Source organism: Lepisma saccharinum, chromosome 3 (assembly GCF_977018435.1).
Source record: "Lepisma saccharinum chromosome 3, izLepSacc3.1, whole genome shotgun sequence".
NCBI lineage: Eukaryota > Metazoa > Arthropoda > Insecta > Zygentoma > Lepismatidae > Lepisma > Lepisma saccharinum.
In genome coordinates this window covers 70,192,939-70,220,766 of record NC_139231.1, presented here as the reverse complement: position 1 = coordinate 70,220,766, position 27,828 = coordinate 70,192,939, and the positions used below count along the sequence as shown (strand labels likewise).

At 37.3% G+C, this 27,828-nt stretch overlaps 1 protein-coding gene across 1 annotated transcript in view; it reads right to left on the bottom strand.

Moving 5' to 3' along the window:
• The window catches only part of dysf (neuronal PAS domain protein dysfusion), a 388,516-nt gene extending 360,958 nt beyond the window's left edge, over nucleotides 1-27,558 (bottom strand). The window contains exon 1 of the mRNA XM_083118732.1: nucleotides 27,451-27,558. Within this exon, the coding sequence (XP_082974858.1) occupies nucleotides 27,451-27,476 (26 nt within the window). The 5' untranslated portion in view covers nucleotides 27,477-27,558. The remainder of the gene's footprint in view (nucleotides 1-27,450) is intronic.
• Nucleotides 27,559-27,828: the final 270 nt, after the last annotated feature.

Below are 27,828 nucleotides of genomic sequence, written 5' to 3'. Positions count from 1 at the left end.
CAGCACAGCTGTTTATATTTATTTATTACATTTCATGCAGTTAATAGACTGGAAATGCATAGTTGTGGTATTTTGTTATTAACTTTTACACACTTCTTGCAAGAAAAATCTTTAAGTTTTGGGGACATTTTAGTCAAAGTTTACTTTTATGTAATCCAGTTCAGAGCAATCTGTTGTGAGATCTCTCAAGCACAGCTGCCTCTCGCACCAGTAGAAAATTACATTTAGGGACTTTTTTTAAAAACGACTCGTACAAACAGGAAAATTGATGTCCAACACATTACTGAACAAAGCTGCGTATCCTGTGACACACATCCAGGAGCCTTCCGAGTATAGTGTGCTACTGCGTTGCACTCAACTCGTTCATGTAACTTCGAAATGTAGTCTTTTGTCCCGTAATATACTGAGAGTGGAGTGCGGATGTTACATTTTTCACTACTTTGTTGCATCTCTTTTGTGACAAATTACATGTATGCTGTTGCACATAAAAATATGTCTATTGACCTTCTTCAAAATATAGTATACATATCACAATATTGGATATTTGGTTGCATAAAGTTTCGCTGCTAAGTGACTTTTGTTGTGGTATTGTAGTTGTACTGCTGCAGGTACATCTTCAGCATTTGTGGCCTTTCTCCAGGAGTTGCAGTCGGCTGCTATGTTAACACTGTACACGTTATAGACGGGAACATTCGGGGGTGATATAACCAACTGTTAAAACCGTGCTTCCACACGTAGCCAGTATTGGCAGCTAAATACACTTGTACTGACAGCTAGTCGATTTCTTGCTTGTACGTTGTATTTGTGCTTATTATTTTTGGACGTAAAAATATAACTTGTAATGCAGTTTATTGCATGATCAACTTGTCCCTCAGTTTGATCATTACACATTTTTTGTTACGTAATCAGGATGCCGAATATTCCCCCCAAAAGTTCATAATTTTGATAAACGTCTTAAAAACGCATTATTTCATCACTGCTCCAGTCGTATTAGCCTTTTTCACAACACTGGTTTCACTACAATTCATTACCGTGCACTACCACACTGGCGCTGACCCAGCAATATCTAGTGGACGATAAGTGTTTACAACGGAACAGCACTAGTTGCAAGTACGTCACTTGACCGTTACGTTTCCTCTGTGAGCCAGTGAAAGTTAAGCAGGTTCGAACTTTATTGGAAGCAAGTTCAGCTTCAGAAAAGTGCATGTTTACTTCCTGGCGGGAAGTCCTTTCCACCATTACTGTCTACCCCTACTGTCCCTGTCTATAACACGCATTTAGTCCACTTATCGTCCTATGCAGAATGTGTCATCGCTATTCTCGAAGGGAATTTCAAACAGTTCTAACGCAGCGTTAGCGTCAATTCATCGTCACTAAGAGACCTCACACATCGAAGTAGCATGCAACATACGCAACTTCAGTGTAAATTGTTTCATTTGTTTCTACGTGTTTCAAAATTAATGAATTTCGTCGTTGCAGCTCCCACTGCTTTCTTAGCCATTCGTTCGGCCGTCATGTCACCCTCTTCGCAGCTGTTTTAAGCCAGCAACTGTAAAATTTAATGCATGAAATAGTCGGTAACATTAAGAAAGACAAAACACGCAAGACAGACACACACAAGCGGTGACGCATTAAGACTGTGTGAAGGCAGCGTGAAACAGAATACGCACAGATTTCATTTGCCTCTTTTCCAAAATTTCCCTCAGATATCAATCAAAAGTCTGTTAGATTTACAGCTGATGACGCGTTAATTTTGTACTTTTTTAAAAAAAAAAATAGATAAGCACAAGGATGGTAACGAGACAAGTCTCGGTCTCGACTTAAATTTCGAGACAAGAACGAGACCAGACTCTTCGATATTTCTCTACAAAGCAGACCATTGAACATCGAAACGAAAATGAAACAGTGTCCGAGACACTTCATATCGTTAGATACTTCTGCGGTAGGATATTGAAAAATTGAACTAAACAAGTTTGCTTTACTCTGCGACTTCTTCAGACATACCAAGCGAATATCTATCTGATTGTTTATTTATTCGTTCATTGTTTTCTGCCCAGGTGCAGGTCCTTCCTTGCAACCTCCATGCTGTTCAGCCCTTCGCTTTGTAGCAGCGTAGGACCCATTTATTTTGATGTCTATCATTTGGTATATTCTTCTTCCCCGGATTTTCGTTATAGACGTCACATATGTATTTTGTTTATTAATTACAGTCGCTCCTTTAGTGGCAATACCTGTAGTGCGTGGCTGCATATTCATACTGTGTTGCTGCTACAACTGTTTTAAGCTTTCCCATTGACTGGTAGCTTTGTGGAGTCTATGTAATGCTTTTGTTGTTAGGTTAGGCTGGTTGGGTTTGGTTCTCTAAGAAGAAGAAGGCGAAACATAGTTGTAGTAGCAATTTTTTTAAGGATAAAACTTCGTTTTTCGAGAGCTCGTAGGCTCGAAAAGAGGCGTGTCATAGAAAAACATTATAAAAAAAGAGTTGTTTTTTTACCTTAATGACCTCTATACTGTATGAAAATTGTGCAGTGAGACGCTTGTATGTTTTCATATATTTTTTGGAGACTCGAGGACGAGACAGGAACAAGAACGTGACGAACGTTTGTAAATTGAGACGAGACCAAGAACGAGACAGGCATTTACAACTCGAGATTGAGACAGTACCAAATCTCGTCTTGATAATGTCGGTAGATAAGCAACATTCTGAATCAAGGGGCCAATGCCATTGAAGCAACATGCTGCAGAAGCATTCGCCATCATGCTGTCACAGTGTACAGGGAATAAGTATTAACTTGCCTCTAAAGCACTGTAGCATGCTCTGGATTGATTAAGTGTAGCATCTGCAGAAAAGACATTCCACATGCGTTACAATTTCATGCTCAATGTTGCTTAATTGTTTGCTCAGTGGAACTTCACCATTAAAAAGCAGAGATAGCTAGAATGCAATCTAATAAAATGGTGCAATGTCTAAGTGCGAACGCAAGGGAAGGGCAGATGGGGTTGAGTCTTACCAAGAAATAGAAATATTGAACTGTATAAAAGGATTTTGAAGATTAAACGCAATATATATGAATCAATGCTGGATGAAATTCCTAGAATAAATACTTTGTTTTCATTATTCAAATGCTACATTACTGTTACGGAGTGTTTATGTTATTTAGTCCAGAGCTGCGCACCAATTCTGAAATTTAACAGATCGAAGCTGCTGTCTGCGCATACACTACTATATTGTCACAGTATGAATTAAAATCTCACGAAAACAAAACGTGAGCCACAGCAGGAATACATCTAACAGAATATTTTTCAATGATTCTACTTATCTTTGATGTGCATTGCAGAATTATATTCACGCAAAATGTAACTAACACAGACACAAATCATCGTGTAATTCTTGTGCTCTTATTTAAATTTTTTACGCAATCGCAACACCGAGAAGCGTCGTGAAATAACGTAACGTCCCTTATGCGATATTCATTGTTCGTAGCAAGTTCATCACTTTTAAGGTCATGTAGCGAAAAAATACCGGGAAATTAGACATTTGCCACGGGTTATTATTAATACGCGAGTATTAAGTGATGCGACAATATTCTGGCAAGGAAACTAATTATTTCTGCAGTGCCTGGCGTTGACCCACGATACGTTACCCGCAGGGAATGTACAGTCACGGACACTGACGACTTGTAATGAATACGTTGACTTTCAATGGAATCGTTACAAGTAGGCAGTGTCCGTGACTGTACAATAATAATAATAATAAACAGTGCATACATAATTTTTTTAAATTATCGGTCATGCAAACAAAATGTAACATCTTTTTGACTGAATTTTATGTAAGCAATAATAATCATGTTTTAAACAGAACAAAGTATTTACCATTCCTTTTTGTAATTATCAACGTTCATTATAGCCCTGGAATTCTGTCGCTTAAATTCTGCAGAGTATTTTTTTAAGAAAAAAAATACTGGAATTTTGAAAAAAGAACACAAAAAATTGCAAATAAAGCGAAAAATTTAGAGCCTTACTTATTGGGTGTCTACGAGTTTATTCTTGAATTGTAAATGTATACAGTAAATATATGGTATGTTTAATTAAGTAAGTACTGGGGCATATGTACACAGCCAATTTTTTTCTGCATTTCAAAAATTGTATCCAACTTTTCCACAAATCATATTAAACACAGAATCTGAAATCCCAGGTTCAGATTATGTTTAGAGCTCTTAACATTTAGTTTTGGAGTTTGTTGCAAGCAGGGTGTGACCCGCACCAGGCTCCCAAGGCCGGAGACCCAGGGGTAGATGCGGCACTGTTAGTCACGCTTTGTTAACTCAGCTAGAAATTGCTTTTACATTCTAGGAGATGAATGAATCAAATTTAAAAGACGATTTTAAACCAATCACAAAAATATTAGTTCCTTCCAAATATGCTGTACAAGGAAATGGTCCACCGCATTACAGAGGCGAGTGTATGTATACTTATCACATTTCCTATAATTTTAATACTTTTCCCCTTAATCTGCTGCACTAAGCAAATTAAACAGAGCATAACAGCCACATAAACTTATGTCATACCAATTAGTATGTAAATTCTTGTTCGTTGCATACATAATGCTATTTTATTAGTGAGAAACTAGGTAAGGCAATTTGCGAATGAAACTCAGTGTTTTTAAAACATAAAATGCGCAAGGGCTAAACAGAGCACAGGAACTGAAAAAGACTTTGCTTGAATATTTCTGCAAAACAAACCAAGAGTGTGATTCTAAAGCTACGGTTATTTCAGCGCAGTTACAGATATCACTGATTCTGTTAGTTTAGGTTGGACAGTCGATTTTTCGATATACCGTATAGTCTCTGTACCTGTACGAATCTCAATTATATTGAGAATAGAGTTGTAGCTGACAGTCGAACGTCGGCACCACTTATGGTGGAAATATGAATGAAAGTTGATTCCATAATAATGACAGCTGACTGCGCGGCAGTTGATTTATCTGCTTGGTACAAAAATCTTGTACATAAACATGAGGATATAATATATTTCAATTGTGAAGGTTGATGGTGCTTTGAACCACCTGAACGTCACAGTACGTAAAAATGTACACCCAACGGCGAAAGAAACAGTAGGCGAATTGTCCACCACCAGTTTCATTCGCTCTGAATTACACAATGTGATGACAATGAATTGAAATAAAGACGTCAACAAGCAGAAAACAGTGCCTGCTTAGAACCAACATAGTTCAACCTCACTTCCACGCAGTACACCCTGACTGTATTTTGCAGACGAACGAGGTTCTGGCGACTGGCACTATGGCCAGTATAATTTTGTGTGTGTTGTCCTGTCTTTTGTCCTTGTGTGTGCTGAGTGCCCGTTTAGAGCCTCAGCTTTTAACAGAAGTCAGAATATTTTAAGATTTTTAGCTATGCAACGTTAGAGTTGTTATTTGTAATGGTAAGGGGCTGTCCCCCGTAGAATGTGACGGGTTGCAAAATAGCCTAAGTGCTGACGCACCCAAAATTTCAAATTCAAATTAAGAAAAAACATAGTTTCATTCCTTAAAACAACACGGAATGAGGAATAAAAAAGTAATGAAAAGAGCGGGGGACAATTTGCTTACCATTATCTTTGCCGTTGACTGTACAATGCAAAAAAGTAAACTTTCAAAATTCCTGCTGGAGAGGGTGCGGAGAGATTGACCTGACTACATACCAAAGAAACTAAAATAATGGGTCATTATATTGCTGTGATGGAAGTTTTGGTGTGATTATAACAAAACATGTTCTTGGTTTTACAATCTTGATCATAGCAAATAAATAGTACACTCATTTTGCCTGATGATATATTATACGATTTACATTTGATTAGTAGTAATCTCACTTTTCACTGTTTTTTAGGTTAACAAGGTCTATACGATGAATGATGTTCAGAGGAAATACATGAAAGAACAATGCTCTGGTCGACACTCGAACCCCAAACAGTCGGAGGCGACTTAAAAATGTACAATCTTGTTGCACAGGGAAAAAATTACATGGTTTTCTTAATAACCAAATGAAAGGCATTTCAAAACGAAAGCTATTTCATTACTGTGATAATATTCTTTAGTAGGTGTTTTCTCCACCTAGTCTTTCTACACAATCCTATACAACGATTTCTATTCGCAATGGTACTCAGACGAGAAATGACGAGACTATAGACACAATGCTCCTCTCGCTCTTGGAGACTGAGTTTGAGTTCTTGCTTTGAAGTGCACTTTATGCACAGAAAGGCTAATCGGGACTGGACCTGCAGTTTACAGTGGAATCCGAACCACTATGTGCCTCGACCGGGTATCGAACCCGGGACCCCTTGATTAAGAGGGCGGAAACGCTACCACTGCACCATCGGGGAGGCTCTCGGTGTCGTCTCGGTATGTAAATACATGTCTCGTTCTCGAAATATATATATATAAAAAATACTTACTATAAATCTAGAAACGTATGTTCTTGTACGCTACACAACAGTGTCCCCGTGTTGCCATATTATAGCTTTGGACAATAAATATTGACCTTGTCTCAAGTCGTCCGTCTCGTTCTTGGTCTCGCTGGTTCTTGTCTCGATTTATAAAAGATAGAATCGGTTCCACCCCTAACTTCTGTAATACCACAGCCTGAAACGTAGCACGAACAAGAAACATCATTTGCTATTACTTCTCAGTGATCAGCTTGAGAATCCGATAAACAGGATGGCGCTCGATAATAACAGTGCGGTTTCCATACTTCAGACAGCATTCGCAGCGCTGCGCTCAAGTCAAAAAGTTGATTGAATCCGGCAAAAGCGGCAGTTATGCACGGTGAAAAAGTATAAATTAAAGTACTCCATTGGAGCGAGTATACGTGTGGTCAGCAGCGCGAGGTACTTTATGACCCTCGCGTGCAGAACACAAAACGCACCCTGCACTTAACGTTCATGTAAATTGACAGCTTTGTCGTCGAGCTACGCCACTCCGGCATATGCTGCGTTGCTAATAAGTTGCTTAATTTTGATCGGTATCTGCGTGTTTCTTCCGCAAATTTCTACTTATGCTACTTGTTTTTTTTTTTTGGTCTCCTCTTTGCGTAAGTTTGCAGTTTGCATAAATCAGCTTTTCATTATACAGTAGGTTAACATTGCGAATGAACTTTTTCTTTTTTTTATAATTTTGCACGTGCGAAAAGTTCCTGGAGTGTTGCACCTGATACATGTGTGTGTGCATGAACTGGAAACCGAAGCTGGCCACCACTATCGGATAGCGTTACCCAATGTGGAAGGAGGGGGCCTGATTAAAGTGGCTTATCTACTTCCTTTTGTTTATCGCGACCACGTGTCTATTGTAAACTTCAAACTGACGGAGCGGAAGTATGTTCTCAAGATGTATAAATACAACATGAAGAGTCAAAATCGTCACAAATTAGTCCTTTTAAACAAATTTAAAAAATTGGAAAATTAAGAGGATTTTAGGGGATAAGGTAAAGGTATAGTTTCCCGTGCATATAACACCATGCAATGAAGGCACATTTAGGGTATGTGGGGGTAGGGCCCCATATATTCTCGTTCTAGGCCATTTTGAAGGTCATGAGATCAGTACCATTCTCCGGCCGCCGTTACCCTCCAGAAGATACCCATTGATTTGAGGCTGGGTGAGCCCCAGAGCCGCTTTATGCGGGAACAAGCTCGGAAAAATTCGGACCTTAGATCACCCACTCCGGGAATCGAACCCGGATCTCCTGCGTGGCAGTCATACGCCCTATGGACTAGACCACGGCGGCTTTTTAGGGGGTGTGTGTGAATAAATCAATGATTTGTTTCTTTGAAGCTGTTAATAAACATTCTACTTTCAGAAAATTTTCCACGTTTAATTCCAGATCCCATCAATTCTCAGAACTTTTTTGTCAGTAGATAGTACACACTGTGAAAGCAATGCAATTTAGATTGAAAAATATCACAATACAGAGCGAAGAAAAGGCATAAGAATTTAGTAAATATTAAGGCATTCTTTCCAATAATTTACCCTTTCTTATTCTGTTTCAAAGTGCAGCTTGTATCTCGGTTTCGGTACTTCGATATATATCGATCATAATCCTTCGGTATGTATATCGGGAAACTCTGCGTCCATCTACCGCGGACTTTGCGCTAATGAACAAAAACTGGAGTAAGTTATCTTCATCACAATCACTCGGATCTTTCACAAATGGATAATTGGTACCGATGATTTGAGGTAGGAATCCTATTCATGTGTTCCACCGAAGGAGGGGAGGAATGACTTAACAAAGGGAATAACTGTAAGTGACTGAATCTCGCCGACATATCCCTTTGATGTCCAATTGACTCGTCATTATTCTCCTTTGTGTTGTTCTTGTTAGATGCAAGGAGGACGAAATCATTGGCGGTTGGCGCTCGAAGAGCTAAAAAAGAGATTGTTTGGGATCAGCTTGGTATAAAAGTACCACGGCTACACCTGGGACTCAATTTAGTGGTGTGTCCTGGAACCGGTTCTCGATTCGGTTAATCACAGCATGGGTTGGTCTTTCGATAGCTTGAGCTGCTTAGGCTCGCATTAGGAACAAGCTTATCAGATATAATGCCTAAACTGTTTAAGAAAACTTGATTATGGAGATCACTTCAGTCCGGATCTTTAAGTAATCGTCAGAAAGTGGATTTGCCTATTTTTTATTCATCATGAAATAAATTAGACGTTCACATTATTAATTCGTATCAACTTCTTCGATGTATTTGATACTTTGCCCACAAACTGCTTTTAAACCTTTTCTTATGTGTTTTCCAAAGACTTGATAGGTAAAGAGGAATCAATAATAGGCTGTAAACGTACGAACTAGATTTGCTACTTAACTAATTACTGTGCGAGGCTTCCAACTGGAAATACATGCTTTCCAGCTGACTCTTCATAGATTTTTGCCAACTAGATCGCAATTTCCTATATTAGTTACTGTACTTGATGGTGGAAGCAGCTGATCAAAACCTGCATTCAACAGTGTTTTTTACCTTCCAATATGTCTTCAGATGTATGATAATTTCTAGTCTTGCTCTATGTGGAATGCTGTTTATGGCTGGATTTTATTCTAAGGATTTAATTTTGGAGATGTTAAGTATATCTTTTTTTAAATTTAGTAATATTTATTTTATTATGAATTTCTACTGGGATAACTATATCTTAAAGTTTTCGGTTAAATTATTATTTAGTTGGTAAATCTTATAGAGGTATGACATTCAAACATATTGATTCATCTTATTTTCGTGTTTTTTCAACTTGGTAAGGAAAATTGTCACCTTCACATAGAAGAACAACTGGTTGCTCAAAAGAAATGGAAAATACAACTACGTAAACGAAAACTGTATGTTCAATTCACATTTTTTTTCCAAATAAGCTGTACAAAGAAGCGAACAGAGATGGGTTTCGTACTAGAACAACTTTCTGGCTATTCAACCATGTACGAAATTGTTAGTCGACAACTGACTTACGTTGCACAGACACTTACTTGGCTTAGCAATACAACACTACATGCAATTCGTTTCTCATACAGCGTATTTGCAACACTACATGCAATTCGTTTCTCATACAGCGTATTTGCAGAAGTCTTTCTTCTTTGTAAAGGGTGATTCTTACTTATGAAGCTTATAAACTTGAAAATAAAGTAAGTAATAGAACGTGCCCTATTTTTAACAGCGTAGTTAAATATTATATTTGATTGTCTGCTCCGGGCACAGAGCATAGAATCAAGACAGAAGAATATCTAGCTCTGCACAACAGATATAGCTTCAGGAAGACTGCGACTAACTCCACCTACTGGTTTGGCTGAAAATATTGAAGCAAAGGGTTGGCGGCACGCCGCATAAAAGCGAAACCAATCTCATTTCAAAAATCAAAAGGCCAGATTTTTTTAATTGCGGCAATAAATGGAAATCTTCTGTTAAGCTAGCAGTTGATGCGAATCACCGCCGTCGTAAAATTTGTCATTAACCCACTTTTCTCCTTCATTCTTTTCTTCAAGAAATTCATGTTGATCATCTCGAAGACTCATGGCGTTCTGACCTCCGCCATTTTGACCGCACACGGACGCTTTCGACGCCAATTGTTTATCGTAATCGATTCTAGAGTGTGCTTTTATGGACGTGTGAAATAGCAACCTATGAGGGTTTCTTTATCTTGAACCTCAAAAGGATTCAGTCTGAGCTTCCAAAACAGGTTTCAACTTTCCATTAGATATTATTGGAAAGCCTCCTACCTTTCTTAAACCGAGGTCCACATTTTATAACAATCAGAATCCGATCATTCAAGCGCTCTTTGTGCTGGTTTGCACAGCTTCGTAACTTGTAGGGAACAAACGTTTAATTTCAGTATTTTGACATGAAAATCCCATTTTCTTTCTGCCATATTGCATTTAGATTAACGATGAGCATATAGAGGCTTGTCAATCGGTTAATTCGTGTGTTCGTAATTTCTTTACGAAATAGACTTTTTTTTTTGGTCTTTTGGTTTGCTTCTTTCATAACCAACCTTTGGAGGATAAATAAGTATAAGCTAATGTAGAAAATGTATTGCACATGAATAGTATGCGAAACATAAGCAACCAGCGGTGATGGACGCCATTATTTATCGACTAGAAATAGGGTATACAGCGACACGATATTTTACACCTACCTTTTGTTGAGCAACTCAACATCGGTCATTTTCCAAAAACCAGTGGCTCATTTAAGGAGAGGGGTTATCGGCTTTCAGCCTTTGAACACGTCCCGTTCAACCTTAGAAATACTCCTCAAACGGAAAAAAAATGGTATTCAATTGCAGACTTTTAATAAATTACGCCATTGTCTAAAATTAATTCTTCTAATCCCATACATGCCAATTTCAAGCTTAAACGTCAATTAAAGCGTTAATTTATCATCCAATAAAGAGGAAATCTATTTTTAGTTCTAGTCCCATGCCCACAGAAACAATGTCCAAATAACTCTTCTAATTTCTAGTTTTCGCAGAGCTAATATCTTAAGTGTTAAAAAGTGTGGTAAAGTTACTTCTGTTAGTTCATCGAGAATTAACTTATCGACTTATTACTTGCAAAGACTGATGCAGTCTAATTTAAATCACAACTCTGGACAAACTCCAGATATATATATAAAAACAAAAAAAAAAAAAAACACGAATCCACTTATGATTCCTGTTCAGTTAAAGGAAGACCTTCTACGAATGTCACGCTTGACCACGCGTGTTTCAACGGGATAAGATTACGGCGCTATTCAAAAACTGTGGAAGTCACTGTACCAAATCTGTATTGGTTTGGAGACACGTGCTGTTAGTCTCAACAATTAAAATAACACCATTTTTTAACGATATGTTGAAATATATCTTGTGTTTTCAAAAGAAACATCTTTGCAGTGACTGATTTTGTTATTTTTTTGTGTCTTTCAATTTTTAAATTTCTTTACACCTACGCAAGTTGCGCATCTAACTGACAAATATCAGTGACAAATGTAAGATCTGGTAAAATAAACGTTACACAGTAGCACTTGGGACGAAGGGGAACTGTTAGGATTTTGCATTCCTAATAGTGATCTAACAATATTCCCGACACGCAACCTTTATTAACAATTAGGTGAGAAAGCAAAATATCGGTATTGTTAATGGTTATGAAGATATAAGCAATTTTTGTTCATCTTTATAGAAAAATAAACACTTCGGTCTAGTGCCGGAAGTAGCCCGTGTGAATTTAACGGAACGGAAGAAAATAAGATGGTTCTAGTTCTATTTATTTTCTGATTATTTTACGTCGCTTTCCATACCTCTTGGATTGGTTGGTTGATTTGGTGTTTTAAGTCCACTTTATGCACAGTAAGGCTAATCGGGACTGGACCTACAGTTTTAAAGTGGGATCCGAACCACTTGTACCTCCACCGGGTCCATACCTCTTGGATGAGGATGAATTGATTAAATGGATGATACATCCATGCCTCACTCTGTGTTCGAACCCAGGTACTCTGCCTCAGTGGCGCAACTACAGGGTGGGCATTGCCCCCCCCCCCCCCAACCTTCGACGGAAGTCAATTCTAGGGGGGCAAGGGTTAGCGGCCAAGGGCACCTGCAGGGGCACAGAGGAGTAATTCCCCTCTCGATTTCAAATTTTATGCAACTAAAAATACATTTCGTAAAATTTTCTTGCTCGCAATTCCTGCGTTTCTCAGTCTCGTAAAGTTCAGAGCCGTAGCTAGGGTTCGCCGGGAGTCGGCCATGGATGCCGAGCGATCTAAATGAAAAAAATTGTAAAAGAGAGAATGCCATTATTAGCTAATGTGAAATTGAACGTGTTGAAAAATATTTCAAATCATTTGTTCCAAACAAATGCTTTAGCGCCGACTTCTACCCACTTTTTGCGTAATTTATGACAATAATCACGTCTTTGATACTACTACTACTATTTACTACTAGTAGTAATAATAATAAAAAATATTATTATTGGTACGTTTATCCTGGTACTTGCCCCCCCCCCCCTCAGACAAAAAATCGTGGTTGCGCCTCTGCTCTGGTTTCCTAGAACGTTCCGCTCATCACTCCGACACGGAGGCCGGAAAAATCAATTATGGAAGTCAAAAGCTTATAATAAGAAAGTTACTAGCAAGGACGCAAGCAATCAATATCACATTAAAGAATGTACATCTAAAAATATCCCTGTTGATTTCAGTAAAATCTCCATTACATATGTCTCTAGTATGAAGAAAAGTGGGCGATGTCTCAGAAAAACGTGAGAAACAAGTTATTGAATATTGCATGTAACACATACCGGGGATTATTCATTCTACCGATTTATTAACCTTACTTCTCTGGAAAAGTGAATTGTATTTTTTTTAATGAATTAAGAGACAATATTATATTCTGTTATAGTTTTAAACTTAATTAAATCAAGGAAAGTACTCGTATTTATGAAAACAGGTTTATTCTTTGGATTAAGTGGTAGAACTTCTAACACTGTTCCTAAATTTTACACTCAACTTTTCGAACCAACTCTTTTTCCTTCCGGTTATTATTTTGGGATTCTAATTAACTGACGTGCTTATCTTTATAGATTCTCATAAATATTATAAGAATTTATCTCTCTTACAATCAAATGAACGATAATTATCAATTCCTATGAGAGATCGGCCGACCCTCTCAAAGTCCATGACCAGAAAAGAGAAATAACTATAGTTGTAGCTGGCAATAATTAATTATTTCCTGTGGCATTAGGTAAATTGTCAATCATTATGTTCATTCAACTTTTGTAACGCAATGTGAGGTTAAGAAATGAAATAAAATGCCAGGAAGCTAGAGACAATCTGATACACCCCATCAATAAAATTTCATTTCTCAAAGACACGCAAGGTGAACTACAAAAGTGATTGAAAATTATGATTAACAATTTGACTAGAAATATTCATGCATCTCACTGTATATATGTTGATCTCAGCAATCCTGGCGGCATTTTTATGGAAGGGTGGTGCTCGTGTTTCATGTGGGTGTGAGTAGGAAACCAGTTTCTCTATTTATGTAGGTTAAATCGTAGGCTCGGTGGTCCAGCACGTTAAGTAGCCGACTTTCGCTCTCCCCACCAAAGTTCCTAGGTTCGAATCCTGGTATAGGCATAGGTTTTCTTTGTAATTGTCCTTTCATTAATTCAATTAAATGATCACTCATTCAGATCGTCACGATTAACCAAAAGTCGTAGAAAATCGACACTAAATAACTAACAAATACAATTGCCATTCCATATACGTATATCTAGGTATTAGTTAATCGCGACGACAAAGACGAGTCCACTTTATGCACGTAAGGGTTAACTGAACTGGACCGACATTTCAAAGTAGGATCCGAACCACTATGTGCCTCCATCGTGTATCGAACCCGGCGACATTACTGCTACGCTATCATGAGACCCTCACGACGACAAGGATAAACTGATTGAATGGATGAGCGAAGAGAGACATCCAGTCTTACTCAGGAATCGAACCTATGATCTCGGCATGCAAGTACTTTACTTAAGAAACATATTAGTTTCATGCCAAGTGCGTAACCAAGCGAGGGCTGATGGGGATGCGCTTCCACTCAAATCAATAAGTGAAAATATGACACTTGAGGAAACAGGGGGCGCATTACATGTGGGTGTATTGTCAAGTACGAAATGAACTTAAGTAATATTTCATTAGAAATCATCCTTTTTCCACGCTGTTGTGAAATAAATTAAATATTCTTACTTTCTTCCAATAAACATTACAAAAATGACTTTGCTCTCACTTCTACCGGTATATGTCAACATTGAGGATGTCAGAGTGGACGTATTTCTCTCCAGTCGAACAGTCGCCAGCATGTCCTTTTGTTCTCTTGTCGCGTCGTTATGTTCGGTCAAACAAATTATGTATATTTGAACTACGTGATCATTTTCCTTTAATCATCTTGGAGCTCAAGAGCAAATTACCCAAATAAATAAAATAGAAAACCAGTAACAACAAACAAAAAGATTGTAATAAAATGCAAGATTCCAATAATGTTCTCCCTCTGTGGAGTGAAGGACATACTAATTTCCAAATTACCTTATAATTAAGTAAAAATCCTGACAAATTCTGTACGATATGCACTTTAGATGCAAAATAAGTTTATGCATTTATGGTCAAAACTAAAAATATGAAATATAAATGTGCCTCCATTACTTGTGTTTTTTAAAAGTAAAAACATGTAGGAAAGCATTTTATAAAAAATATATGACTTTAAACAAATTTATTTGGATAGAAATCCCGTATGACTAACAAATAATATAGTTCAACCAACATGTTACGGACCTAGGTCATACGATTTACCATAGTTATGAAACTATTACAAAAATAAATTGAAAACTAGAGGGACGTTTCAGTTTCAACGGCATTATTGGTCCGATAATAGAATATTGTACTTCAAATTGGAATCCCCAAAATAAGTATTTGCAGAATGTGGTGGAAATGATTATATCACTTTAGTCGTCTTGGTTTTAATACGTGGAACGATGGAGTTTTCAGCAACTTAATATTTTTAGGGAAATTGGTAAGACAAGACTGGTTGTGTTCAGACCTGTTAGCAAAATAAAATTTTACGTCTACGAACAGAACACCTTTTTCATACTCAGAATCATTCTTTAGACTGGATTATGTGCAGAAATTGAATACGTACAAGATTGTCGTTATCATAGGATTTGAATATACTTTTGATTCAAAAGTGTGCTTAGTAGTAAAATTTTGTAAAGGGTTTGATATTGTTAATTACTTATTTTAAATTATTATCTATTTATGTTGGTGGCCGCGGTGGCTCAGTCGGTAACGCGTCTGACTACAATGCTAAAGGTCCCGGGTTCAAATCCGGGAACTTTTCTAACGATGGAAGCGGCCCCGGCGCCCACCCAGCGTCGAATAACATGGGTACCTGGGGGAAACCCTGGGGGGTAAAGGCGGTTAGGGGCATGATGCTGATCACATCACCCCCACTCACGACCCCCACACCCCCTATACGCCTTCATGGCGTGGTGATTTGCACAGGGGAGCACTTTACCTTTTTTTTATCTATTTATGTTGAACATAAGTGGGACCTTATTCCTGTGATGAACTTATACAAATTACATTAAATGCAGACTTTTTTTTTTGTATTTTTGTGCCAATTGACTTACTTTTGGTTCTGTATGTAGAAATATAGGAAAATCAACAATACGAGAGAACCCAGCACTAAACCCTAAAAAAAAAAACAGCCTTACCAACCTTGCATTTGTTAAAGACTACCCTGATTAATCTACGTGCATTAAAGCTAATTAAGCTACTTGCTCAGTGGGTGCGACGATGCCATGGAATAATCAGGCGACATTAGAATATCAACAGGTACAAGGGACAAAAGGAATTAATTGGTATACATACATTTTCCATGCGACTGTTCTGATTTAAAGCTTTTGCCACAGATGCGATGCTAAAATTTACATTCCATTACGCGAATGCTTGCTAAAGTTTGCAGAAACGTGCCTTGTTTGTAGATGCACCAGGGCTGAATTTCTTTGGAGGCTGGGTAAATCAAATCCTAATTGTAGATGCCCTTCTAAATTCAAATACTTGGAAGTAACATTGACAAATGAAAACTTCAAAAAGGATATTAAAAGCCTTTGTACAGGTAATGTATGTTAGTTTCTGTTCATAAACTTATATCTTTCCCTCTAATATCAAAGAATCTAAAGGTTTAAATATACAAAACATAAATTTTGCCTGTGATTTTATGAATGTGAAACGCTCTCACTTACACTAAAAGATTAACAAAAATTAACTTTTTTTGAAAACAAAATGTTACGAAAGATATTTGGCTCGAAAAGAGATGAAACACCAGAAGTGTGGAAGGTTGCATAACATTAAACTACATAATCTACATTCATCACCTGCTATTAGAATAATCAAATCAAGAAAAGAAAATTTGGTGGGCAGGCTATGTAGTACGCATGGTTGAGGACAAAGAAAAAGTTTACAGGATTCTGGCTGAGAAACCCAATGGGAAGAAACTTGAAAGAAAACCAAGACTTAAGAATGGTCAGGAGTAGATTGATCTTGCCCAGTTTAACAACAGCTAGTAATAAATTAGCGGCTTTAGAAATGCCAGAGAGTTAGCTTGGTGAGGGTTCTCGTGCCCACAGCCTCGTTCATGTACTACGTGGAAAAGATATTGACACTTTCGTTAGTGTCTTAGTCGGATTTCATCCTTTGCAAACACGATGTATAAAAAGGCGAATATAGTATTTACTAACTAGCGAGTTATCAAATAGTCAGTACACACTACTGATACCTAGTTTAGATATCAGAAGGCCGTTCTAGTACTGTCCAGTTACCGGCTTAAGCAAATGTAACTCAACAAACTAATCTTAATATTTACGATCGCAATGAAGTTCCATCCATAGCACTCGCTCAATGACGTAGAAGATTCCGTTTGTATCTTAACAGAATTCAGCCAACATTATATTAATTTCCCATTTAAAATTAGCGTAATTAGAGAAAGCATAAGACAATTAAAACTTAGCCATTGTAAGCGTATCAAGAGAGAAAAGTATCACTCGCATAGCTACGGTAAAAGCAAGTATACCGCTCTGTTTCGCCTATTGTCCAACCGGGTACTGAAATCGAAATGTATTCCACTCTTTCTTTAATTCCACTTTATTGCACTGTTTTACAGTTTTCTTATCCTTCATGAATGTGTGAGGTATTGTGAATTTAGCGAGGGGAAACACTGGGTCTTGGAATTAACAGTATCACAGATTTCTCACCAATCAGTGTCCAAGCATTTCTATTCAGCAGATATAAAAGTATTTATCAAAAATCTTAAAATCTTAACCACATCTGAACCAGATGAAACAAAAACCCAATAAAGGACCATACATGGCGTGGATTCACGCGCCACAGCCTCGTTAGTCTGCAGGAATGCAGTTTCTAGGTTGTTGAACTGGAACAGATGTTTAATTTGATTGCCATCCAAATCCCTTCCCCTTTACACCTTTCGCTGGTGTATTGAAGTATATAAACAACAGTTTCTATGATTAAGATTTTTCCATTTCAGTTTCGTATAACCAAAAGATGAAGTCGACCGCAAATGAGACATGTGAATGAAATTTTATATATGGAAAATTCTGTAAGAAACGATTTTGCTTTTTACTGCAACGTTAAAATCTGGTAAAGCGTACAAGAAAAATTGAGATTTTTGCACATTGTAAAAGGTTGACTGCAGAAACGACAATATAAGACCGTCAAGTTTGGTTGCCATTGTAAAAAAAAAATACCGTGACTTAATATTAACGGCTATTACATAGGTAACGAATTAATATAGTACACAATTTTAATGATACAGTTTTTTAAATATATTTATGGTGAACACAAATGCAATTTCTACCTTGATGCATGTTAAAATATTGAAATTTGAAAGTTTTTCTCATGTCTCATTGCTAGCTTTACCTATGACTATGGAAATATATTACAGAGACTGAACCTTAGGTCATTATCAGATAGGAGCTATCTTGAAATCAACTTTATAGATAATATTTTGAATAGTAAAATGTCATACCTCAATATTCTTATGAAATTGGGCCTAAAAAACCCAACTCAACGCAATGTTATTAAGAATATATTTTATGTCCTTCTTGTCCTTGTCAAACATTTTGTATTTTATTCTTAGTTCATTTTCTCCTTTTACTTTGTGATATTGGATTATAGTGTGTGTAAAAGTTCTGTACTATGGAATTTTCTTTGTACCGAACTATAAATACAGTTTGAAATAAATAAATAATATGAATAAGTGTGTGTATGTTACCGACGCCATGTTTGCTCCTCATTCTAGTCACAGCATAGAGGAGTGACGACATGAATGCGCATGCGCTCAAGGAAAAAAATAATCCGTCCCATTTTCGTAAATTAACACGCAGACTGCTAAATTTTAAGTGTAGAAAAATGTAAATTTGACTAACTTGTAATAGAGGAGAAACAGAAAAATCTGCTTATGCAGTGTAGCTTCATTGCTCAACGAAAAACTATGTACGGCACAGCACTATTTCTGTATATCGATGCAAGAAGCATTTTTCCACAGCGAGCTATTCAACAATGAAAGGAAAAAATCAATATAGTGACACATCACGTTTTCAATTTAAGAACATGGCAATTATTATGATTTCCACGTGTTCCCTTTTCCTGATGTCGCGCAGATAACAAAATTTACGTAACAGCGGAGTTCGATCAAGTGAGCCATCCCCTCTCTACATTTTCTATTCCAGACTACTGTTTTAAGCCCAGCATTATCCCCTTCCGCACACCCAAATTTCCTCTCAGTAGTGAGATAAAGGTACATGAAATAAAGTTGTATAGTAAATACGTCATCAAGTGATGCATTGATTTTAAGTGGGAGCGACATGTTAAAAACAGAGGTTCAATTTAAATTATCCACTCCACAGCTACTGTTGTGGTGCTAAAAAGCTCTGCAGTGCGTACTACTACTTTACTGTGAACTCCATCCCTTGAGACTAAATAGAAATATAATTTACTGTGCTTTTTTTTTTATTCTACACATCACACACCGCACCGTGAGCTCCGCACCCCTAGATTGAACATCTTGGTTCCGCCCATGCACACCAGGGAGAGAATATTTCCTCTCCTTGGAAATATACCTAGGTATGTACCATCACAGTATTTTGTATTAGTCATGAAAAAATGTATGTATTAGAACTTGATTCTTGAACCTGTATTCTACTGGTACGCTATGATTTTTTTTGTTTGATTGGTTTGATGTTTTAAGTCCACTTTATGCACGGAAAGGCAAATCGTGACCTACAATTTAAAGTAGGACCCGAACCACTGTGCCCGCACCTGGAATCGAAGCCGGGATCCCTTCATTACAAGGCCACGACGTTATCACTACGCCATCGGGGAGGCAGTCAAACCTTTGAGTTTATATACAGGGTGTCCGAATTGAAACGCCATAATGGCAACTGCCTGTAACTCCACATGTATTTGATGTATCCAAATGAATTATACATCAATGAATATACATGGTCATAAAGTTTGTGAGAAAAGTAGTAATTAGTACATTTAATAAATTTTTAGTACATTTAGTACATTTCTACATGCGCCACACGAGTCCTACGGAGGATGTCCAACCGATACTCGATTTCTCGGCAGGTTGTCTGTACCATGTGTGGTGTGACTGTTCAAATGAAAACTGTAATCCTTTCACGAAGCTGTTCCATAGTTTGGTTGAATACACTGGACATCCTCCGTGCAACTTGTGGGGCGCATATAGAAATGTTGTAAATGTTCTAAAAATGTACTAATTACTACTTTACTCACAGAAAGTTTATGACTATGTATATTCATTGGTGTAATTCATTTGGATACATCAAATACATGTGGAGTTACAGACAGTTGCCATTAGGGCGTTTCGATTCGGATACCCCGTGTGTGTGTGTGTGTGTGTGTGTGTGTGTGTGTGTATATATATATATATATATATATATATATATATATACCCTGTTCCTGTAAGTTAGACTTACACAAAATTTTTGGAATGCGGATTTAAATGCCTTAAATAGTACATTTCATTACTATTGTTACTGCAATGACGCAATTTCAAGTCACGTTTATTTCAGAAATTTCTGAAGTTCTGACAAGAAAAGGTAAATGTCATCATTGTACGGATGCTATTAGCACGCGCATAATAATATAATAGTAATATTTGTAACACCAATATACTCAGGAGTAATAAATTGATGGAATATATGAAATAATAAACCAAAAGAAACATCAATAGCGTGTTCAAAACTTAGAATATCTCATTTCGCAGTGTGTTACACTAAATATGCTGAAACGGTTGAAAATTTGTATATAATCATAATAAATATTATTGTTGTAACACATATAACTTTTGTATATATGGAGTTCACCCAGCCTCTAATCAGTGAGTATACTTGGAGGTAACCCTCGGGAAGGGGGTAGAGGCAGCTAGAACATGGTGTTAAACACATCACCCCAGTCAGTATGGCACACATTGACTATGTGTGGGGCATTATCCACGCCCCCTGTGTGACTTCATGGCACGGTGCAATGCACACACACACACATTTTGTAGATATGTAATAAATATTAGGGAGATTTTAGACCGAAAGGACACATGCCGCTTGGGAACAACCCAAGCAGCAGCAACGTTTCATACTGTACTGGCATGACGGGCCGCGCAAGCCTGCGTTCGATTAGATGATTCCCCTGAGAATCAAAATGAAAAAAAAATGAGGATCTGGCACCTTTGTTTGTACACACAGGAACCACGATACACGTTGAACCATTATTATGCTGGTAGTGGTGGGACACACCATCAAATATATATATATATATATATATATATATATATATATCAAAGCAAAGTATATTGACAGGCAGTAAACAAAATATCGTGAAATTTTCCCTTTATGCACTGTATAATTTTGATTCTTTGAAAATGTTTTAGTATTCATTTAGTGGTTCAACTCTCAATTCTTCTCTAAATGTAGAGCTATATTGTATCTTTAGATCCGCGGACAAATGTAAAATAAAGTATAATGCAAGTTGCTTAAGTATAGAAATATAAACAAAATTGTCAACTATCCAATCACCACACATGAAGAAATATTCCAAGCCTCTGTACCTCTGAAGGTTACGTTAGCTCCGTCAAAAATTGACTTGACAAGCATAAGAACTGTGTAGCTGGCAAAAGTAGCGTTTTATAGATTAAAACAGGCACCAAGCTAAACATAACTACCGCATTTTGCGCCACAAGACCGCTAAATTCTAGCATTGCTGCGGAACAATTGCCAATCTGTTTGTGTTCACGTGTCAAGGTAACCCCTCGAAATGTGTGGAAGGGCAAAACCAGACAACAAACCGCTCCCGTAAACGAATGAAAGAAACTAGTATATACCTCCAAATATGATCTTCGGGTATTGTCGACCATGTTATTTGACAGATTATAGCAAGTACATGTATGTATTAATTCAAGATGCCTGTTAACTTGTAAGAGTATCAAAATAATAACGAATTCCTCACAAAAAAGTAAGATGTTAGCGAGCTTCGATTCAAACAACTTACTCAACACTTCGTCAAAGATAGATACTTTACAATCCGTACATGTGAGCGGTAGAAATTACTACGACGATCGTAATAAACAAGGATATTTGGATTGCAAGCACTATTGACAAGGACATCAATAACCTCTCATTTATCGAAGAAATGTTAATAGAAGTTGCTTCAAATATTACAAAACAACCCAGTATCATGCATCTGGGTTTCTAACAAAATAGAATTTCATTTTCATCTACAGCCAGCTTACCGTGGAAGAAATACGAAGGAAAGGATTAGAGGAAATTCACATTATTGTTACTGGCATAAGTTATTAAAACTTTTGAAACATTTCGTAGAAACTACTTTTGATCACATTTGAACGCGCAGCGTTCCAATGTATGTTAAAAGTGATTATAAAGGAATTCAAAGAGTGTAATGAAAAAGAGAGTAGTGTTCAAATTTCAACATTCGTATGTTTATCACATTTTCTGACATAACTGGGAAATTTTCCATATACTTTGAAACAATTTGCACACACACTTAGGAAATAGTGTACCAAGAGTGTGCAATCACGGTTCAAAATTTTACTAAAAAAGTGTTGCGAGTTTGTGAAAGATGAAATTGTAGAGTCTTTGTGCACTCTTAGAACATTTTTTAGCAAAACTCATAAGTATGGTTTAGAAGGACATCAATAACCTCATTTATAAAGAAATATTAATAATAGTTGCTTCGTTGAGTTGGTGTTTTAAGTCCACTTTATGCACAATAGTTGCTTCAAATTACGTATTATAAAACGTGAACTGGAGGCAAATCAATTTTTCGGCCACAATAATTGATGTCTATTTGTAGCTCAAATCTTCAGGTAGCTAGACATTTCGGAGGACTTGTCTGGTATTACATTTCAACAACAAAACGAATGTCAATCAGTAACAAAATTTTGAAAAAAAAATACACTTTGGAGTACAAAGGAGTACAAGGGTTTCCCCAATGACTTAATAATAAAAATTAATATTACTATTTCTGTATTTACAGTCACGGACACTTCTGGCTTGTGACGATTACATTGAAAGTTAATGGGATTAGATGCGTAATGTGTTAATATTAGTAGAGTCATCGGTGATATTCGAAAAGTATGTACACTTAAAGGCTGGTATTGAAAGATAATTTAGTATTATTTAATAAAAAGAACTGCATAAAGGCTTTAGCCTCAAGCAAACAACTAAAATGCAACTTTTTTTAAAAAAAAAAAAAATTAATGATACTATGCTCATACACTCGTTAAAAATGTGTCGAATATTTTAGAAACTTACTTCAAAACAAAACTTGATTTATTTTTAATTCTTAAAATATAATTAGTGCACCTTGACGGTTTAAAGTAAGGTCCCTTTTGTAGAATGTAGCATACACATTGCATTATGTATTGAATTTTGAACATTTTTAACTTGCTGTTTCAGACAACTTTTAATCAGATCTTTTTTTAAATTGTTTTAAGTCAACTTTATGCACAGGAAGGCTAATCCCAGTTTAAAGTGGGTTCTGAACCACTATGCCATGTGACTCCACCGGGTATTTTTCAGATCTTGAACAATGACTTAACAAGAATATCAATAACAAGTACTGATAATATTAACCATTTCACAATTGCTTGACTCATCTTGACACTTTAGTTTCAATGACGCATTAAAAATGCATCGGATCAGAAATTTCGATGAACGACGGACCAAGAATATAACTACCACACGCATGCATGATGCACTTGAACTGAACAAATTAAACTCTATGCATTGTCTTTGTGTGTACTCTCTAGATACGTATTGTGTTAAAAATGAAGAGAGGTATAATGGTATTAACGTTTAGAATAGTATGCACACGCGTAAATGCTATGGCAATGAAAGCTAATTACCTAATAATAGTCAATAGTAAGAAATGCTAGATTTAAGCATTGTTTAGTAATAACGTAACGACGTACAATTGCGGTAATAGTGTTGCCAAAATTTTGTCCAAAACTGCAACTGTAACGCGTAACTTTTTCAATTAACAGATCGTTGATATTCTTGCGTTATCATACTAAATTCAGAACTGGCAAATTCATCCTCTAGAACAGTGGTTCCCGAAGTGTGCGCTGCGGCGCCGTGGCTGGCTTATAGGCGCGTCGCGAAATTTTCCAATATTTTCACTGAAATGACACTTATTCCAAATATGTGCTTATTTAGTACTTTTTACATATTAAATGTTTCTGAATTTGAAATATGTGTTCATTTTAATTTAAGGCAAGCAACCAAACCACACTAACTTAGCGTTGCAAGTGTTAGAGGCGCCTACATTCTGACTTGGGCGCGCTCGGAAAAATCTTGAAACACTAACGGCGCCGTGAAACGAAAAAGTTTGGGAACCCCTCCACTAGAAGTAACTCTGTTACACTTATTTTGCTCAAAAAGTAATTCAGTTACAGTTACTCGATGAGAAATATAACTCAGTTAAAAAGTATGTCCGATAAGATAACTCGTAGAACATGTTGCATGAAAGAAATTAACTTCCAGAAAATACAGAAGTAACGAAATTCAATGCAAACTCCTATTCTTGTTAAAATTACGTTACTCAAAACATTGGCTCGTAATAAATATGTGAAGATTATATCCTTTTATTTCTATTGTTGTAGTGAACTAAAATGTCCAAAACTGTTGAAAGTATTGTAAAATTATAAATAACCCAGTTAAATTACTCATTTCAAAAAGTAACTTATTTACAATTACCGTTACTCGAAAGAAACTTACTCAATTCTAAACAGTGCTATGCACACCCGTAAACGCTAACAATAGCCGATGAAGATACGACTCCCAACATGGTTAAAAAAGCACAGAAATGCTAGGCTTATAAGCGAATGCGTACGTACCTCATGCGGCACACGGCAAATTGGGAATGAAGGGATTGAGAAGCCAAGCCTCGGGGAAGAAAGAAAATACCTGAGAGTTGTTCCGTGTTGCCAAGGTCATACCCGCCGTGCGGGGGTAGCGGACACGGAACTCAGACACCCACAAACCGGACGGCGATCTCCGTCAACCGTGCTAGGCCTAACCGAGCGGCATGCGACGGTAAACTCATAAAGATTGCAAGATATGTATCAGCATAATCAAGGAATCCGCAAAGGTCTTGTACATAAACACAGGACAATAGATGGCGCTGATGGTTCTCAAGCTCTTGCACACTGAATGAACCAACGATTCGACGTAAAAGCTCAGTATTGCTACGCCCTTGAAGAACTGAGTGGCATTAGTATGTTTTATAAACGCTTATTGTGATAGGTTATCGTTCAGAAATTTTCCGAGGATGCATTCCTTATCGTTATTGTGATTATTTTGCTGTTAAGTCAATGTCACCACTATCGAGACCACATTAAAGTAGTTTTCTGGATACACGTCTACCTAGATATACAGTCAGATGCACAAGTATTGCTCGGCAAATTGTTCATGACTATTTTCATTAATTTTTCTTTTGTATCCTACGCATTTGTAAGGAATAGATTTTTTTACGTAAACTGGCTTGTTTAGCGCTTTTGTTTCAATTCTTGAAGTTTCCATTGCGTAAAACAAAGGTAATAAACATGGTGAACAATTTGTTTCGTAATATTTACGCATGCCACTCTACCAGATTTCCCGATCCGATACCGAAAGATGATGCTGATGTGTACTACGTACCAAGTCTGTTATTGAAATGACCGAATTGCTTGGTCAAATGCATTATTAGGTAGTGTACAAAAGATACAATTGAAAAAAGTAAGTGTCATTAGTTTGTTTCTGAATAACAGCACCTGGAAGGCACATGGTCTGTTTGGCAACATTGACCGTGACCAAGTAAAATAAATGGCTTTATAATGTGTGATAGTAATTTATATGAGCAAGTTTCATAGATTTCGTTGCAAGTTGTAGACTGAATATACTACAGAACCTGGTATCAGACACAAGGAACCTTTTGTGATTCTTTTAAGCTACAGTCGTTAAAATAAACTGGCTGAAGTAATCGATAAATCGTTCATGTCAATTTTATCGAAGACACTTTGATAAAATAGAGAGTTGCAGAAAGCAGCCATACTGGTTTCAATGCTTCAAGTTATATTGTCATAACTGCATACGAGAATGGACATCCTGGAGATAGGAAAAAAAAAGGATGATTTTCATTGCTCACCAAGAAATACCTCGGTGATTTCGACTGGTGAAGAGAACAGTAGCTTAGGGATTTCGACGGACGGTGCAACAATACCTCGGTGACTTCAACGGTCGGATCGAGCGGCGTCTTTTAACCGATTTCCACAGAAACATTATTTCTTTACTTCCTTCAGTGCACAAAAACAAAAACAACGTAGCTAAATGTACGAGAAATTCACGGTGCCGGTCAAATTGCGGCTACATTTATACTAAGAGGATTGAATTTGATACGTCGTTGGGAGTTTAGCAGTCGACTTTCCGACTTCGCTAACACAGGTCCCACGTTCAAACCCCAGCCTAGAGTAGGAGCATTTCTTTGCGAGTGTCGTCATTGCCCTAAAAATGACGATCAGCGTAAAATAAGAGAATGCACATTTAGCTATCGAACCGAATTTTAGATATTTTACGTTGTTTTCCAAAGTTGATTGCGGCGATGAAGATAAATAGTGATTGCGTGACAATGATTAATGAAAAGTGCAAAGGAATGTCCACACCGGGACTCTAACCCATAACCTTCGGTAGCTATATCATCGGGCGAGCACTACCATAGGTAAAAGTGCTGGTTGTGGACGAAAATTTGTTGATCCAATCAGAGTGATGCTAAGATTATTGATGATGGTAATGCTTGAATAAGAAAGTATTTAAGCGATGCCTTCGTACTTCGTTGACCACTGAGGCAGATCATGCAATATATGTAAACAATTGCAAATACCTAGTGTTACTCTGAGCACTACGTCAAGTATGCACATCAGCAAATCGGGACCAATAGTACAATATGACGCGTGACCCGAACCACGTTACTCTATAGTCTAATAATGGACTGACTAATAGAGTCTTAACCAGTAGTGTGTTATCAGAGTCCCTGAAGTAATATTTCAGTAGTGGCAATAGTAATAATAATTACAGTTGTGGTCTACATCTTACGATCATTTTTTTGCATCTTCGGCACTGGCTCTATTCTTCTACAGCGTATCAAAATGACTATGAATCAAGAGAACTCTTGAAGGTTTATTAATTATTATTTCAGTACTGGTACAAGTTTGGCTGATTGTTAGTACTATGCAGTGTCGGAAGTTAAGTGAGGTTTGTAGAGTTCAGTCCCAGAATGCTCGGAAAAAGCGGTGACGGGGTCGCATGGAAAGTCGCATGGAATCAAGGAACTGTTGCATCACTTTGGCAAGTTTGCCATTGTTGATCAGCGCCGTGTGCGATCCTGGGTTCGAACCCAAGCCAACGTTTAATATTAGCATTTGTCTCGCGTGTTTAGTTATCCTAGCGATTGAAATACACGAGGTAAGGTGGATCAAATAAACCAATATCTTGTAGACAGGGTCACACGCCGGGAAATTGACAAGGTAAACATCCGTTATCTATGTGGGATATGGTCCGCTGTAGATTCTAGCTACTTGTTTACTTCTCCAGGATCAAATGTGGCCCTAGAACCTAGTGGTATCGCCGCTCTAGCGTGATTTGACACTAACAACTACAATATATGCATATTTTTGTTTTTTAAAAAAGACTGTGAACCTTACCGTATATACATGACGAGTCCTTGTTGATCCTTACAAAAAACACCCTTTTTAACAGTTGTGGTCACTGTCGCGTAAGTAGTCTAGAAGAAACACAAACTATCATTTACCTGCACATCTGGAGTATATCCTGCATACGGGCTTCACAATGCACATCAATGTTCTAAAACAGCCATGTACGGGGGAATAACAACACTGTATACACACTCTCGCGTTCACCGCACTAGTGCACGATTCTCTTTACCGCGCGGTGCAACGATTTACGTTCAGCCTCCAAGACGAACGCTGATTGGCCACCGGCGTGACGTCACGGGAGGAGTAGCTGGAGGAAATTTTCATTGGAAGAAATTGTTTAAAAATAAACTTACAACTTTACGTTGACTGGCTAATGTGATAATGCTGGTTCGGTTATTGTTTTTTGGATCAACAGCGTGGCTGCACGGGTCAGGCAATGCCATCTTTCGGGAGGTTTCTAAATTACGTGGAAT